The sequence below is a fragment of the Lichenostomus cassidix genome, chromosome 5 (assembly GCF_008360975.1).
Source record: "Lichenostomus cassidix isolate B80296 chromosome 5, HeHo_3.0, whole genome shotgun sequence".
NCBI lineage: Eukaryota > Metazoa > Chordata > Aves > Passeriformes > Meliphagidae > Lichenostomus > Lichenostomus cassidix.
In genome coordinates, this window is record NC_139486.1 from 22,650,528 (window position 1) to 22,667,075 (window position 16,548).

The 16,548-nt window shown below is 50.0% G+C and overlaps 1 protein-coding gene across 1 annotated transcript in view; it reads right to left on the reverse strand.

Moving 5' to 3' along the window:
- Positions 1-3,877: 3,877 nt before the first annotated feature.
- Positions 3,878-16,548, reverse strand: part of BATF (basic leucine zipper ATF-like transcription factor) — a 38,234-nt gene continuing 25,563 nt past the window's right edge. Inside the window, exons 2-5 of the mRNA XM_085061745.1 lie at positions 13,725-13,912; positions 8,879-9,230; positions 6,956-7,060; positions 3,878-4,526 (exon numbers count right to left, since the gene is read on the reverse strand). Of these exons, the coding sequence (XP_084917871.1) occupies positions 4,320-4,526; positions 6,956-7,060; positions 8,879-8,944 (378 nt within the window). The 5' untranslated portion in view covers positions 8,945-9,230; positions 13,725-13,912 and the 3' untranslated portion in view covers positions 3,878-4,319. The remainder of the gene's footprint in view (positions 4,527-6,955; positions 7,061-8,878; positions 9,231-13,724; positions 13,913-16,548) is intronic.

Consider the following 16,548-nt stretch of genomic DNA (forward strand, 5'->3'; position numbering starts at 1 on the left):
GTAACCCTGCCCTGGCAAGCGATGAATATATACTCCCTAACATTTAGTTGGGTAGGATTTTTGAGTAACCTAAAAAAGTTTATGTATACATATATTGCTGCCTCACAACACAAATCTCCTCCAGAACACTAATCAATAATGTGGCAGAAACACAGCAGAACACAAAGTGAGCACAGTGCTGTTCGCTAGGAGAAAGTCTCACCATTTCATGCCATGCTTTGGTTTTTCCTCTTGACAGCTTGTGATTTATAAAAATACTTTGTCTCTTAGCAGTGATTCCTGATCTTCTTTGATCTCTTTGTGCTGAAGTATTAGCATCCAGGGAGCATTTTTGTATGACAAGTGCTGTTTTGCACAGTATGATCATTGCAGCAAGCAGAGAGAGGGTCTTTTTGTGGGCTGCTGCTTTGGTTTAGTATGCAGGAGGTTATCCTCTTGCTGATGAAGGGTGGCAGTTCTAACAGAAGTGAATTCTGAGATGGGATGTAAAACAAGTACATAAATACTTTGGAACCACAGCAAAATGGGCAACAGAGCTGCTTAGTCTGTCCTTTGCCAAAGTGTCTCTGCCAAGAGGGATGCAGGTGCCGGCTGGGAGCACTCAGCCTTTGCCCAGCAGAGGCCAGCATGCACGCAGTGCTCAGCAGGCTGTGCTTGCAGAGCACAGCTGTCTCCCTCCTGTCTGGCCTTCCCCGCTGGAAAAGAGTCTCTCAGACCCCTGCGAGCCATCGTTTATGTACTGTTTTGAGAGAGGTTTCAATGAGGAAGTATATAGCACAACAGAAGGCTCTGACATCCTACTGGGGCAGGGACAGGCTTCCACAGGCCCAGCCATCACCCGGTTTACCCAGTTGTGTGCCCAGAAGCATCCCCTTTCCTTGGAGCAGCCAGCACCACAGTGCTCCTGAAGGCTGGGCATGGCCGGATAACACACGGATAACTTAAGAAATGCCAGATGCCATGGAAATGAAAATTACAGGAATTGCATTGCTGGTAGGAGCAGACAAGTGAAAGCAATCGGAGATGATTGCACTGGCCATCTCCCTGCACCTTGCTCCTCGTTTAGCCTCATTTGCAGTTCATTTGCAGACAGCAATGAGGGCCACACCCGAGGAGAGGCACTTGACTACTTAGGAATCAAAAGCAGCTGTGTGAGGAGCCCTGAGGAGACGCCTGAAGCATGGGAAAGGGAAGCAAGAGACAGCACCAGTACAGAAGTGAAGGAATCTCCTCACACAGCCGGAAAAAGCAGCTCTTCATGCAGCTCTGCAAATAGCCTCAGGTAAAGATCTTGTCTCCAGCCAATTTGAAAGGGCTCAAAGGATATGTCGTCCCTTGCTGCCTGGGTGATAAGGACCATTCTTCATAACAAAGAGAGACTGCCTCCCAGACACCTCACAATTACCAGAAGCAAGCAGAGGTCCAAGCTGGCTTGAACCATGCCGATCATGTTCTGTGATCAGGTTTTTGAGGGCAAGGCTGGGGCAAGGACAAGTCAGATTTGAAGATGTGTCACCCAGCACCAGCAAACACCAGAACGGCTCGGTTTGGCCAGAACGGCTGAGCACAACGCTGCTAGGAGGCCTTCCAGCTCATAGCCAGCCATGCAGAATGCGCAGGACACGTAAACTGACGATGCCAAGAATATTGTTTAGGTTTTGGAGAGGATGTTGTTGCAAACCTATCTCCCAGTCACTACTTACCGCTTATTTTCGTTCTCAGTTCCAGTAATAAGTCTGAGACGTTACCAGTGAGTGGGTCTAGCAAGTCTGCAGGCATCACACAGAACCCCACCCAGCCTAAAGGGTCTAGACTTCGACAGCTCTGTGGCAAAAATATTGGCTTCATGTCTGTGTGGGCATAGGTGACATATACATCAGGGTAGGACCTTCTCCATCTGCAGCTAAAGCTAAGCGTAACATTTTATAGCCATGAGAAAACACAAAGGCCACAGCAAGGATGGAGACCTCTCCCTGTAGGCAACACTGCAAGCTTTGGTGGGACTCTGTTGCATCCTCCAGTGAAGAACATGGGCCTGCAGTGCCTTCCACAGCAAACCCCAAGCAAGGTAGCAGTAGCCTTTTTTCTCTGACTAAATCAGGACGCATGGGAACATCAGAACCCTAAGGAACAGTGAAAGTGAAAAATCTGGGAGAAAATCCACCAGAAGCTCAAGGAGCAGAAGCAGAGCCTGTAAAGACAAGCTCATCTAGGGTTGAAGTCAGTTGTCTCTCTCAGGCTTAAAAGGACAAATTCCAGAGAAAAGCACCTTGGGAGGGGCCTGTGTAGCCTGGCTAGCTCAAAGCATGGCCTGTGCAAGGAATCAGCAGTTCTGTTAGTTGAACCATGGTTAGAGTGAAGCCTTTTGGTGTGAGATCTAGCAGAGGGGTAGTGTAAGACACATTGAAATTGTTCCTGAAGATGTATTCTGCATATCATATATGCAGAAACCCAGCTCCTTGACTGGAAAAACCACCATCCTTCCCTATGTTCTCCCCTAAATGTGCACATCCCCCTCGGGACAGGGGGCAGAGCCACACAGATAGGGAGGGCTAGTGCAATCACCCATTGCCTCAGCACTGCTTTTGTAGGGTGGTGACACCCAGGCCAATGTGCTGACACCAGGCATCTCTGACCATGGTGCTTCCCATGCTGGCACAGAAATTGGAGGCAGAAGGCTCACAAACCTTTGAACAGGCCACGGTAGGAGAAATCACAGTGCTATCTGCACATATCCTGAGGACAGCTTGGTGAGACACAGCAGTGTTTGGTTATCATCTTCCTAGTACAAACCAGAGAGAGAAAATGGGCACAGCACAGCACATTTCAGACTTTACCCAACCACTCATGAGGGCCAAAACCTATCTGGAAAAGCTGCTCCTCTGTGTCTGAAAGAAGGATCTCTACAAATTTGGTCTATTTCCCTCATTTAAAAGCCTACATCAGCAGCACTGCTTGTGGTACTCTATGCTGAAAAGATTGCAGCTGATGCTCCTTGAAGATGGCAGCAGTCCTGAGCCACTGTTTTCAAAGGAACCTGCACTGCAGGTGGGCTTCAGCCTTGTGTACAGAGTGGGGCTGATAAATGGACTGCTGGCTGGTGTTGGTGTAAGGTAAGGTGCAGAGACTGCCTGTATGGACCAGCTTGTGTTTCCAATAAATTAGACTCAGAGGTACTGATCTACTCCTCTCTGACCTTTCAGGTTTCATCTGTTTTGATGCATGAGGCAGTGCAGCAGCCTTTTGTGGAGCTGTGACTGATGGGCAAGGGGAAAGAATGTAGGCTGCAGCCACATGCCTTAGCAGGGTGCCTTGGAGCAAGAGTCCTGCTAGGTTCTGCTTCTCCTGTGCACTCCAGCACAACATCACCAGCTCCTTCCATGCCATGATTCTCTTTCCCAGCTGTGCTGCTGGCCAAGCTGAAGGCTCCACCAGCCCGCCAAGATCTGCAGGTGAGCTGACACAACATGGCAGTGCACCTCCACACATGCAAGGGGAGCATGTGGAGCCATAGCCACCAGTAGCAGGGAGCTGAGAGGGTCAATAGGGAAGAGACCTGTGATGCTACACACCTGTGATGCCACACACCTGTGGCATGTCAGACTCATTAGCCAGGTCCAGCCCTGCAGCAAGGAGGGACCAATCCTCCTTAGGGACCCCATTGCCCAACAAGCCATTGTTCCTCAGCTTGCCCAGCCTATGTGCATGGGCCCCCCCTCCTAAATATGGGGCTCTGGTTGCTGGCCCTGGATTAGTCTACTGCACGTGCAGGACTGTTTCCTGGGCTCCAAGCTCCCCCATTCTGCTGCTGCCTTTGTCTTCACTGTATCATGCCAGGCCTTAGGTGTAACTCATATCCTACTTTGGAAACAAAGAGTTAAACACTTTCAATCTTTATTTTACAAAAATAAACCAGTTTTCCCTGATACTTGGTGGCCCCCAACCTTCCCCTCCACCTCTTCTGTTCCCTTTCCTCTTCCTGGAGCTCTGCTGTTGTGTGTCACAGCCAGCCACTCTTTATGGAGGCTGCTGGCGCACTGCACGCTCCTTTGAGTCTCCCCAAACAAGGAGCAGAGAAGGGGTGCCCTTTTGTGACTGCCTCTTCTTCCCAGAATCTAAGCTGGAAACTGTCCAAAGATGCCTCATGTTGGCTCTGGCATTTCTGCACAGGGAGCAAGTCTTAGACAAATCACTCAGAGTACATACTTTAAGAAGGAATGTCCATCTGTCCAATTCCTTCACTTGGATGGAAATGCCAGTTCCACGAAGTTACTTCTTGCCATCAGTGGAGCTGGCAGGCTGCTGTCCTGCTGGCTGGCTCAGTGCTGGAAGCGTGGGGAGCTAATGTGGGGCTGGTGAAAAGAGTGTGTGGCATAAAGCACTTCTGGAGGCGGTGGAGGGGATGTCAGGATGGAACAGAGTGGTTCATGGGAGCTCAGCATCGAGGTGAAGTGTTTCATCTCCTCTGTCAGCTGCTTGATCTCCCGGCGCAGGGCAGCATTCTGTCTCTCCAAGTCTTCACTTTCCTGAGGAGACAAAACCACAGGGGCTTCCTCAGCGTGGGACCCACAGGGATAAGCCAGGAACATGAGGGTTGCGGTCCTGCGCCTCTCTGCCTCACAGAATTTCCAGAATGACATATTTCTGGTAAATTCATCACATAGCCACACCCGGGCAAATCCTCCTCCCCCAGCTGGCCAGGCCGGGTGCGGGTGTGATGCCGGCAGCCCCAGCCACGCTACCGGGCCCCGGCTTACGAGAATTGACTGTGGCTTGCTCCCGCCCAGGCTTTTTCGCTCCCTCTGATGCACACATACATCTCCGGGCCCTTCCCGGGCAGCCCAGCCCCCGGGGGAGAGCACGTTGAATAACCGCCGTCTTTAACCAGAAAACCACCTGTCACAGGAAACCTGTCATTGCCCTGGAAAGAAGAGACTCACTGCTTCCTGCTAGCAGCCGGGGAAAGCAGCAGCACGATGGGGAGGAAGGGGAGACGCTTGAGTCAGAAGAAAAGAGAAACTGAGGCCTCAGAAGAACTGAATTAATACTGGTATTAAAGAGGATAACAACAAAGGGGTTAATAATGGTGCTCAGCCTTGTCTCAACAATACTGAGAGCATCAAAGCCTTTGCTACCTCTGCTTCTGCTGAAGTGCAGTCAGCTCCAGGCCGAAGTATTGCAGGCATCAATTGATCATGGAGTCAGCAGCCTTGGCAGGACCAGAGGATTGGAAACTCAGCTGAGACAGCTAAAGCAGAACCTAGCACTTGGAGGCTCTGGAAAACTGCACTGCCACCTTGGCAAAGTGAACCTTCTGCTCGCCGCTCCACTGCCACGCTGACTCCTGATGGTGTCCACTCTGTGCACAGAGTGAAATGCACCCAGCACTTGCAGCTGCTGTCACAGCAGGAGCTCACACAGCAAACAGCATCTCTCAGGGTGACCAAATGCTTTGGAAATCGTGACTGTTGTCAGGAACTGATAGGAATCACCCAGGGGCCTGGAGTCCCAGCTTTCCCATGACTCATTCCCCTCAAAGCACAACTAGAAAACCCTGGGGCAACTGGAGCTGCTGGCTCTTTTCATACCATTGTAGCTCAAACTGAGCCATGCTTTTCTGGGCAGAACCACATCAGAGAAACAAAGTCCCTGATGCAGAATCCACCAGAGGCAAAGAACGTTTGGGGAATGAACCCAGGAGCAGCAGGGGGGTCGCTGTCCACTGGAATTGAAAAAAAAATCTAGCAGAAATTTACCATCTATCATCTACTTGCCTCCCTGCATTTTTTTCATCTGCCTGTCTGGATACAAACTGGACTTAGCCCTGCTGCCCCATCCTGATGGGAAGGCAAAGACTGTGTGCTATCAATGATAGCTGAGCAGCAGTTATCTCATAAGCAAGTGGTTTGTCATCTGCTCTAAGAAAAGCAGCCCAATTCTGCCTGGTGCACAGCTAGGCAGGATTTTCCTGGGGGAAGATCAGAGCCCATACCTACCTCTAGGATTATTGTGGAGAGAGCACAGGCCCCAAGGAAAGGATGTTTTTTCACCCCCTCAGACACACTTGCCCAGAGCCATTGCTGCTGGCAGATGTAATGCAATCAGCCTAGAGCCATGTCAGCTCCAGAAGGTTCAGCAGTTACTGAGAAAAGAGTGAAATCTCTGTCTTACACCAAGCTCCAACCATGGACTAAGGACACTATGTAAGGAGGAAGGTTCAGAACTGGATTCTCAAGAATTATTTCCAAAAATGGGAATATGGGATATGAAGACCAGTAAGTCAAAGGATGTTTTTTGAACGTGACCTCAGCTACCACTTTTCAAAGGATAGCCAGCCCAGCACAGGGATAAAGACGGTTTCTACCCACTGCACACTGTGTGTTCTTCATCCTTCCCACCAGTGGCCCAAAATACATGGGACTGCACGTATCAATGTGCAAAATGTAAAGTGTCCCAGCCCCTGTGCTCTGACACTGACTACATACTCCTGCCCAAACACACACAGCCAGAAGTGACCATCCCACCTGAAAAGCAAACATCTAATTCTTCATGCCAGGAAGAACTGTGGGGGTGCCCACAGTGCCACAGAAAAGCCTCCTTGTATGCCGTTGCACCTCTGCATAAGTGATGGCATGAATCACAAACCTGGGGAGAGCCAGCCCAGATAAGACTGTGCTTTCAAAGAGCTCAGTCAGAAGAGGCTGGGAAAGGAAATCAGTAATGAAAAACGGAGAGATAAAGACGGATTCACAATTAGCTGCAAAACTAAAAGCTTCTGTGGCAGTTGTCCTGGGCTGTGTGCTCTCACTGCAAGTGCTGACTCCTACATCCTGCCCTGGCCTCACTTCTCCTGTCCTGCCTCCACTGAGCATCTCTGCTCCGAGTCACAGGGGAAAAGCACATTGTCTCCTATGAGTCCTGAGCACCAGGGATGAGAAAGGATGGGAGTGCTCACCAAGTGCAGCGTGTCTGCTTTCTGGGTCTGCCTCAGGCGGCTCTTTTGGGCAGCGATGCGATTCTTCTCCCTCCTTTGGACTTTCCTCATGTCATCAGAAGAGTCCTAGGGAAACAAGGTATGGAAATGACTGGGTAACTCCCTCCCTCACTCTTTTCCTGTAGGGCAGTAGGGAAAGGGACACAGCAGATAACATTGTTGAAGCACAGGACATGGGATACACACCCTCCACACCAATATAAAACCATAGCCCAGGGGTATGTGATGATTTTGGTACCCCTGTTGCCAGGAGGAGCACATCTGATATCCTTGAGGATCCCAGCACAGCTGGGAAATGACCACTCTCCCTTCACCAACACACAGGCCTGAGATATAGTCTGATGGACCAAGGTAAGGACCTCCCTCTGGAAGAATGATAATTTGAATTCTTGTACAGAAAACCTTTTCCTTTCCTATCTCTCTGCAGGGTAATGACACTGCAGACATTCCAGCTCCTTGGATATACCATTTTTTCCAGATACTCAGCCTGTGTTTTCCTCTTTTCACCCCTGTAGGTCCCGCCCCGCTCCATCACCCTTCTGTCTCAGACTTCATTTGCTGCAGACCCTCACAACACAATATGGCCCCTACTTTGTCTAACTAGACAGACTCAGAGCTTTTGTTTTTAACACAGGTCTTACTTGCTCCAGCTCTCTATCTCTGTCCTTGCTCTTTTCTGGAGTCCCTTGGTAGCAATGCCTGCAATGCTGACTGCAACAGTCCCAAGTCCCTTAGGCAGGGGAGAGCAGAGGTCTCCAGGCTTCAGGTCATGGGCTTCATGCATCAGACATTCTCTGCTGAGGTCTGGTCCTGCTGCTGCCTTCCGACAGTTGAAACTGTCACACAGACTCTTTCATCTTCTATTTTCATACTGCACTGCCCCTCTTGTGGACTCTTTAACATTCACACCACCGGTTCTCCACAAGACTACAAAACTCAGCCACAAAAGTTATCTTCCCAGCCCATCTATCTGTCCACATCCTCTCCCCCCTCCCCCCAGCCCAATACATTTTTTTCTTTGAACTTAACTGTTTTATCCTTGCCTTCAATACCCTGAAAATGTCTCAGATATAGCAGCTCCCATATCCTGCATCAAGTCCAGTCCCTAACTTTGGAAAACCTTATGCTTTATTACTTTCTTTGCCAGGATGCAATCCCCATCCTTGGTTGCAAGCCAAAAATCATCTGCCCTGATGATCCCCAAGATTTCTGAGCAAAGTCTCAGACACTTGCTCTTGTTGCCAGCCCTAGAGAAATGGCAAATGAGAGATAAAATAAAGCTTAGCCAGAAAAGGCAGTAAGAATACCTCAGACTTGTGTCTGTGTCTGCTAGCAAAAGACCTACCATTAAGGTATGCCATGCAACAAAATGAAATCCCTCTGTGGAGCGTTATTGACAAGAAAATCCTCTGAGGCTGAACAGTAAAGAAAGCAGATCCAAAGTGGCAGGGCTTTTCTGGGTCCTGAGTGCTCTCCACAGAAGCGGGAAGCAGACAGGCTGCCCCTGAGCCACCCTGGTCCATGGCCAGGAGATGCCTACTCAGGCTCCTCACCAAAGCACTGACTCACGCTGAAGCTTCCTGCGTGCCTGGCATGTATCACTGCACCCACCATGCCTGGGGGTCCTGGGCCCCCAGTTGCCCCTGGCATAGCCCCCAGTAACCAGGTCATCTCTCTCTGCCCATGCCCAGCTCAGTGGCTGGAGCTTCTGCCAGGGCCCTTGGCTGAGCCCTGCATCTCTCTCCCCATAGCCATTCTTAGAAAGCTCTGCCATATTGTGCTGTGAAAACACCAAAAGTGGGTGCCACCCTATCTCCTGCCACCCGTGGCCCACACCAAAAGAGTCTCCAGCTGGGAAGAGCTCGGGAAGGGCCCCTTCTTTACCTGCTTACTGGGAGGGGGAGACTGGCTGAAGCTGCTGGAATCACTGCTATCGGAGCTGTGGGGCATGGCTCCTGCCTGTGGCTCCCAGGGTCTCTTCAGCTTCCTTTGTGCTCTTGGTGTGCCTGTCTTCTGTCTTGCTTCTCTGCCTCTCCTCTGTCCTCCTCTGCCACCTCTGATATGGCCCTTGGCTTCCTGCTCTCACCCGTCCCAGAAGCACTCTGTCCTCCTGCCCAGCACTCCAACACTTTCGCTGCCTTTCCTCTCAGAGCCTCTGCACCTTCCCTTTAGGTCTCAGCCTCCTGTGGTTTCTCAGAACCTTGGGGATGTAAGCTGAAAGTCACGTGGCCGGAAACTTTAGGGCAAAGAAGAAAAGTTATAGAAGAAGAAAAAAAAATTTAAAAAGAAGAAGAAAAAAAAAGCACATCTGGGAAAAATGAGCTTCAAAATAGCCTGAAAAACCCCCGAAAAACACCTTCAGGCAGTTGAAAAACAACACGATGGGTTTTCTCTGAGACAAACAGCAGCGATGGAAAGGAAGAAAAGCCCCAGCTCTGGCTGTGAAACTTGGACCCTCAAAGGAGGGCAGTGCGGAGGAGGTGTCAATGGGAGCCCCAAAAATTCCAGGAGCACTGTGTGCCATGCCAGCCCTGTGCAGGCAGGAGGTCAGTCCAGCCCCAGGTAGCCTAGGTCACCCCAATGCAGCTGAGGAAATTCCCAGGCAGCCACACATCTCCCCACAACCCCCCACCCCCTCCTGCCGCCCCCGACACCATTGACGCAGGTCCGGGGATGGGGTACCCTCAGCAGGTGCCACATAAACCCTGTTTGTGCAGAAGGTTCACGTGGGCACGGTGAAGAACCAGTCCCATTTAAGAAGAAAGGCTCAGGATCAGAGAATGCTTGGACTGGACTGGGTAGGACTAGTATTTTCTATAAAGCACAGCTGTTTAGCACTTTAAAACATTCATTAGTGTATTACTGGCCCATAAGGGGAATATCAGCCCTTAATATCAGCTGTAAGCATAAAAATCTATGGATTAGCCCATGCAGATGTCAGCAAGGAGAAGTTGCATTGGATTCCCTTCTTTTTTCCTTGTCTGTGCTCTCTGGGGACTACTTCTATGCTTATTACAAGCCTCAGGAAACTAAAGATGTGCAATCAGCCCCTGGGACAGCAGTGCTTCAGGGGTGCCCTCAGTGTACCCCATGCTAGTGGCTCTGGAGGTGACAGTGCAAGAGCAGGAAGTCCCAAAGCAGGGACCATTTACTGTCTGATCTACTCATGTCACCAGATCCAGCAGGATGAGCTAAGTCGCAGCAGCAGGGCATAGGCAAGGGCACTTGAGATGCAGTGGTTATTAGCGCAAGAGTATTGGCGGCTTTGGGGTTGCAGCTGTAGTGCAGCAAAGAAAACACACTTGCAGCAAAGTACATGCTTGGAACACAGTGCAGACTCACACGAGCATTGCTGCCATTTCTTCCCATCCTTGCCACTCATGGAGCCAACACAGGACCAAAAATGGCCAAAACCAAGAACTGTGTGGGGTTGGCTGCAGGCTGGGTGGCTCAGGTAAATTGCCTGACTTAGCTCCAGTAGCAAAACTGCTCCATTTCTCTCTTCAGAAACATCTTGTGGCACTGGTGTTCTACCTTTAGCCCTTTTATCTGAACATTTCACAGCACTGAGCGTATTTTTCCTCCCTGTGTGCCACATGGAAACGCTAGGATCCATCACGCTTTTTAACATGGCTGCAAGAGTTTGCTTGCTCGGCATGAACCACCCTGAGAGACCCAATTTCCTGGAAGCACAGTTCCCCTGTAACATGCAGGGCTCTTCTGGTGCAGCTGGCTCGGGAAATGGAATAGCCAAAGCATCAGTGAGGTGAGGGGTGTTGAGTTCAGGCCTCCCAAGGCACCAGCTAGCAGCACAACCCTTGAAGGATCCATTAGCTTGCTGCATTGCTACACTTCCTCTGAACTCCGCAGCCCTGTGTGGCACTTCCTTTCCAGGAACCACACTGCTGGATTCCCACTCTCCTGAGGAAACCACACTCCTCTGCTGGTGAGCAGGTCTCAGAGACTGCCTGTCCTGTCCTACTCTGCAGGTTGCTGGATGCAGGGAGCTCCTTCCTCAGAGAAAAATATCCCTGTTCCATTGTCAGACAAATAAGCTGAATTCCTTCCTTTTGTATCTAGGTGAGGCCAGCGTCTGAAGTGAGGCAGTTGGGAAGGCAGTGGGGCTGTTTGCAGGAGGTGGTGAGGGAAGCCAAGTGTCCTGGCAGGAGCTGAACAGTCAGTGCAAAACTGTCCAGAATGTGGCCATGGCAAAGGCTGTTCTTTGATCCACGGGAGAGAAGCTTTGAGTGCACCTTGGTTTGCCCAGAGCTGGGCTTTTATTAATAGCTGATGGAAACTCCTCAGGAGAGAGCAACAGCACAGGAGAGTATTTGAACACTTGGTCTTTCTGAGAGGGACTAAGAAAGCATCCCTTTTGCTGCCTTGTCCAAACACGCTGTTTGCCCTTGAGCTGGCCATGGTGTTAATGAATTCCTGGCATTTATGAGTGAATTAGCATGCTGTGAGACAAGTGTCTCCTGATGGGAAGATGGGCAGAGCCTTCACAATGCTTCTCTGGGCTGGGCTGGAGCCATGTCGTCTCCTCAGAGGCATTGAGTGCCCCTTCTCTACCATTTCTCTGGTCAGAAATGTGAACCCACAACTGAGAGCAGCCGAAACCACCAGTATGGCTCCACCAGCATCTGCTCCCAGCTCTGTGGGAACTGCCCTGGGCACCTGCTGCAGGCACAATATGGCGAGCTGATTTCCTGCTGCCCCTGCCCAGGCTCTCCCCTGCTATGAGGGGGACCTTCAGGAGCCAGTCTCCTAATCTCTATGCTTGAGCTAGATGACTAAATTTACACTGCGAATAGCATCCCCTGACTTTCTCTCTGGGATCATTTAATTTTATTTGATCTTGATCACAGGAACTGTGAAATCACTGTCAGTGGCACTGGAAAAACTCATCAGTGCTAGGCTACTGCCATACCAGGAGCTTGGTGGAGAAGGGATATTTGCAGAGGTTTTTAGGGGAAAGATAGGGTCAACCAGTCCTGTATTTGTCCCCTGTGAATTTCAGCAGACAATGATGAAGAGAATTTTGTTCTCCCAGGACAGAGTGCTGCAAGGAGCCTGGAGGCTGGGCTTAGTGTGATGTCAACTGCCAGAGAAATGATTTGAAAGCAGCAAGATGTAGTTTTCAGCAAGAACAAATGCAAATGTAAAGCAAAGTGAGATGTAGGTAGAAGACTGGGGGAATAACCAACCGAGGTGGCAGAATAGCAGGGAAAATCTGGGGGTTGCAGAGCAGTGAAAACTGGAGCTTTGCCAGCAGCAAAGGGCTCAGGTATTGACCTGGGGTTGTGGAGCAAGGCAGAGGAGATGACTGCCCTGTGCTGCCTGTGCAGGGTCAGGACACGTTCAGAGTCCCAGGCCAAGAAGTGGAGTAGTCTGGAAGAGAAAAATACAAAGGATAAACACACAGAAATATTGCACTAAGAGAAAGGAGTGAAGAAGTTGGGCCCATTTAGCCCAGAAAAGAGGTCTTGGAGGTGGGAAGTGGGTGGTGAAGAAGGAACAATCTTTCATTAGTTGAAATTGAAAGGGTGGTCAGCTGGTTTCTGTGCAGCCAAAGCAGCATGAGAAGCAACAGGCTCCAACTGCAGCAGGAAAGGTTGAGGTCTGAGGTTCGAAGCAGGATGAGGTTAGGAAGACCTTGGGATGGGCAATTAAGGAAAGTTATTCAAACCCCTTTTATATGAAGTGGCTGGGAAGAAACCTTTTTGCGGAAGAAGTCCAGGTTGAATCCTGCCTCTGTGAGATGGTTTATGTTATGTTTCCAGGGTTTAAATAAGGAAAAAATTAAAAACAGAAAAAAGCTACTAGGATGGGTTCCTCAGAAAACAAAGAGCTCATGGGACATTTTTCAGCCAGCACCTTTGCTTCAAAGACTCTTTCCCTATGTCCCACCTGTGCAACCACCTTCCTCAGCACAGGTGGGTGCTGGAGTTTCCTTGTAAACCTGCTGCTCCAGAGCTCTTGCCTGCTGCAGGCTTATGGCAGCAACATTCAAAACTGCATCTCACCCCATCCATTTCACTCATCTCATTTGCACAGCCATTCAGTGCAGAGTGCTATTTAAACATTCAGCCTAGAGCAGCTACCAACTTCAGCCTCCTGTAAACCACCAAGGTTGTCTCTGCTTCACATGTAGCATTTTATGCAAATAATTTCTTACAATATTCGGACAACTGCAACAAATTGCTTATCATTCCCCACATGAGTTTGAAGACTTTGCGTAGAAATCAGCACTGATAAGAGCTGTTAAGCAAATGGCTGTGTTGAACAAAGTCCCTGCTCTCTACCAGATGCTTCTGCCATGGCCTGCTCTGCCAGCACATATTGTCCTGTCTGTGGTGTGGGCAGCTTCCCCAGCCTCTGTCACCAGGGCTATTTCATCTTGACTGAGCTGACTGGGAGAGTGAGGTTGTGCCAGGAGAGCTGAAGCATAGTCCCACCAAATTCATCCCACCTAGCACAGAGCAACCACTCATTACACCAGCACCTTCAGTCCTTACTGTGTGCAACCAGCCAAATTACAGGAAATAGGTACTTTACACCCCAAATATCTGATAAATGACAAGGGCTGTAAATCAAGCAGTCAAAATTATGGAAATCCCATAATTAAATCCTTTAAGCACACTGCATTTATGCCCTCATGCTGTGTAACATGCTGTGCTCTGTAACTGCATGGTCCACTAAGGTTTCTCCTCTGGGAGGGCTGTATTACCTTCATCTTGTCCTGGAGTCAGCCTGCTTCAACATCCTGCTTTTCCATTTCTTCATGGACTCTTTATAATGCTCATCACTTCAGCACTGAGTGAGTGCTTCAGGGTTATTAAAATGAAGTTATTTTCTCAGCCACCTTGTCCGGTCCAGAGTGGGGGATGAGGGGATGGACTTACACCTATTTAACAGCTGCAAAATAAGAGACAAAAGATATTTAGGTCATAAGTACCCATTCATTTTGGATACACATTTTGAACCAACTAGGATCTATTTTTTTTGTGGTTTTGGCACTATATAGCACTCAATTTAGTCAAACCCCAGATACTGGTGTCTGTTACTGCATCTGCAAACCTTTAGCACTTCTGTAAAGCAGCTCTGGGAAATGAGGAAGACGCAGCCGCTTCTGTGAAAGCTCTTGCTTATGTGGCTCACCGACTCACAGAGTAACTTCAAGGCAGGGGTAGACACAGACTCAGCTCTCCAGGGAGGCATCAGCTCTTTACCCAGGAGAACCTCCTTTCTTTCTGCAGTCTCTTGCTTCACCAACTTGATAGAAGCTTCCCAGCCCTGCTAAGAAAGGAGGCAAGCCTAGTTGTCCAGCTTATTGCTCCCTCCAGCCAAGGTCCAGTCTGGGTGCTGAAGAGGTGGCAATCCGTGGCAAAATGCTGGGAGCAATCACATGCACAAGACAGCTGAAGCTAGGCTGCCCAGGCAAACCCATTTCTGGCAATTTCTAGGTCTTCAGTACCTGGTTTTGCCACTTTTTTGTGGGTTTTTTTGAATGTCATTCGTAATGCACTTTTTTGTCCTTATTTTAAAAGAAGAAAACTGTAGCAAGAAAATGGCAAAGCTTTCCAGATATGGACACCAAGCTCCAGGTCGCTGGGGCCCATCTGACTCTGCAGGAAAGGAAGAGCAAGCCTGGCTAGAGCTCCCAGCTGAAGGGTTGATAGGAGCCTGGCAGGGTCAGACCTCCTGCACATACAGGAGTTTCAGTCTCAAGACACAGATTATTAGAGTTCACCCCAGGCTGTTTTGAAGGGATGAACCACATTCTCTTCCTCTTGTCCTGTCCTCCTCTTGTCCTGTACAGATCAACTGGTTGTGTAATTAGTTGAGCAACCTCTAATCTGTTCCGGGCAAGGACTTAGCAGCTCATGAGCAAGTACTCAGATGTACACTTAGAAGAGTCTCCAGGTCAGCAGATCCCAAACCCTGGTAGAGTACATCCCTTCAAGGCCAAACTTCCTGTCACTGCTGTCTTCACAGGCCTTGTCTACCTTCTGGGATTGGTCAGAAATGAACCAGATCACCCAGCCATACTTGGGACATGGAAAAGTTCAGCTACCAGACACTCCCAGTCAACCAGGGTTTCTTTGCTTCCGCTGCCTGGGCTGTGCCCACCAGTTGAACTATCCAAGCGCATGGACGGGGTGTGCAGAGCGTGCAGATGTTGTCTGACGGTTTGACTCATCTCGGTGGCAGTCTCGTTCGGTGATGATGGGGAAGGCCCAAAGAGGAAGGGCAGTGACCCATTTAACCAGAAGGGCTGATCCACCCAGGGGCAGACTTACTGGCGATGGCAAGGGGCCACAGCCCCAGCTTCCTTCGGGCTTTCCAGTGTGTGCATTTCCAGGCCATACAAGAGCAGTAGAGGCACATGTGGGTGTTCAGCCCTGCCACAGTGACAGCAGGACTCAACCTCTGCTAATGCTGCAGTGAATCCAACTGCAATGACCAAGCAGCAAAAATTGTGCTCCCAGGGGATGACCACTGCCTGATGAAAGATTTGATGTTAGCTGGGCATTGGTTGAAGCCGTGATCCATGGCGTGGGGGGGGGATGATGAATGCATTACTTGTCTCTTAGAGTGTATTACGTTGCTGCTTCATGACTCCATTCAGAGGAAAATATTCTTCAACACCACCCATCACCACAGAATATGTTCAAGACTCCCAAGGATTGAGTACAGCTTATTTAGAGCATGTTCTTGCAGATAGACTCTGAGACACCCACCTCAGGAGGAGATGGCTGTGAACAACACTCATGATAGTACTGCACTTTCTAATGTTCCCAATGGGATCTGCTTCACTTTTGGAATACGGGGGTGTATACACTGGTTTTGCCTTCTCTCCACCCCATTTGGTGGGAACAAGAGCTTCCCAAATGCTTCAGCTCATGCAGCGTGGTTGGGGGAGGTGTTCAGCACAAATAGCTGTGGCAATGGGCTCACATGCAGTGAGCTTGTGCTCAGGCATGTGTCGTGCTTGTACAAGTGGTGCTGGAGCCCAACACATGAGAGGCAGTGTGGGGGAGGACAGGCAGTGTGGGGCAGAGCGGCTGTGAAGGGTGAGGGAGAGGACAGGGGAGCAGTGCAGGAGGTACACTTAGTGCCTGTGCAAGCAGCACTGAATGGCAGAACCACACTGGCAGAGTTATCAAAACACACAAATGGGTGTAAGCTCCATCAGCCTGGACACTGCACTGGCCCGTGCTGTCACACCCTGGCACACACAGCTCTCACCTGCTGCCAGCTCTCTGGGAGACAACCCAGAGCCCCAGAGCAGGCTGCCAGGGGATGCAGCGGCAGGGCTGAGCCCCTGAACCAAACCTGGTCCATCCCCCAGAGTCCCCAGCCAGGGCTCTTCAATGGCTTTTTGAGAGAAACATGAGAAGGGAGGCTCATGGTCCAACACCCAAACACCAAGGGAGGAGCTGCTTAGTGCTGGCTGTTTCAAAGGGCTTGTAAAGTCCCAAAAATTTCCCCAGGGGGCTCGGAGCAGCAGATGGAGGGAGGAAGAGGGAGCAGTTTCAGATGATCATCAA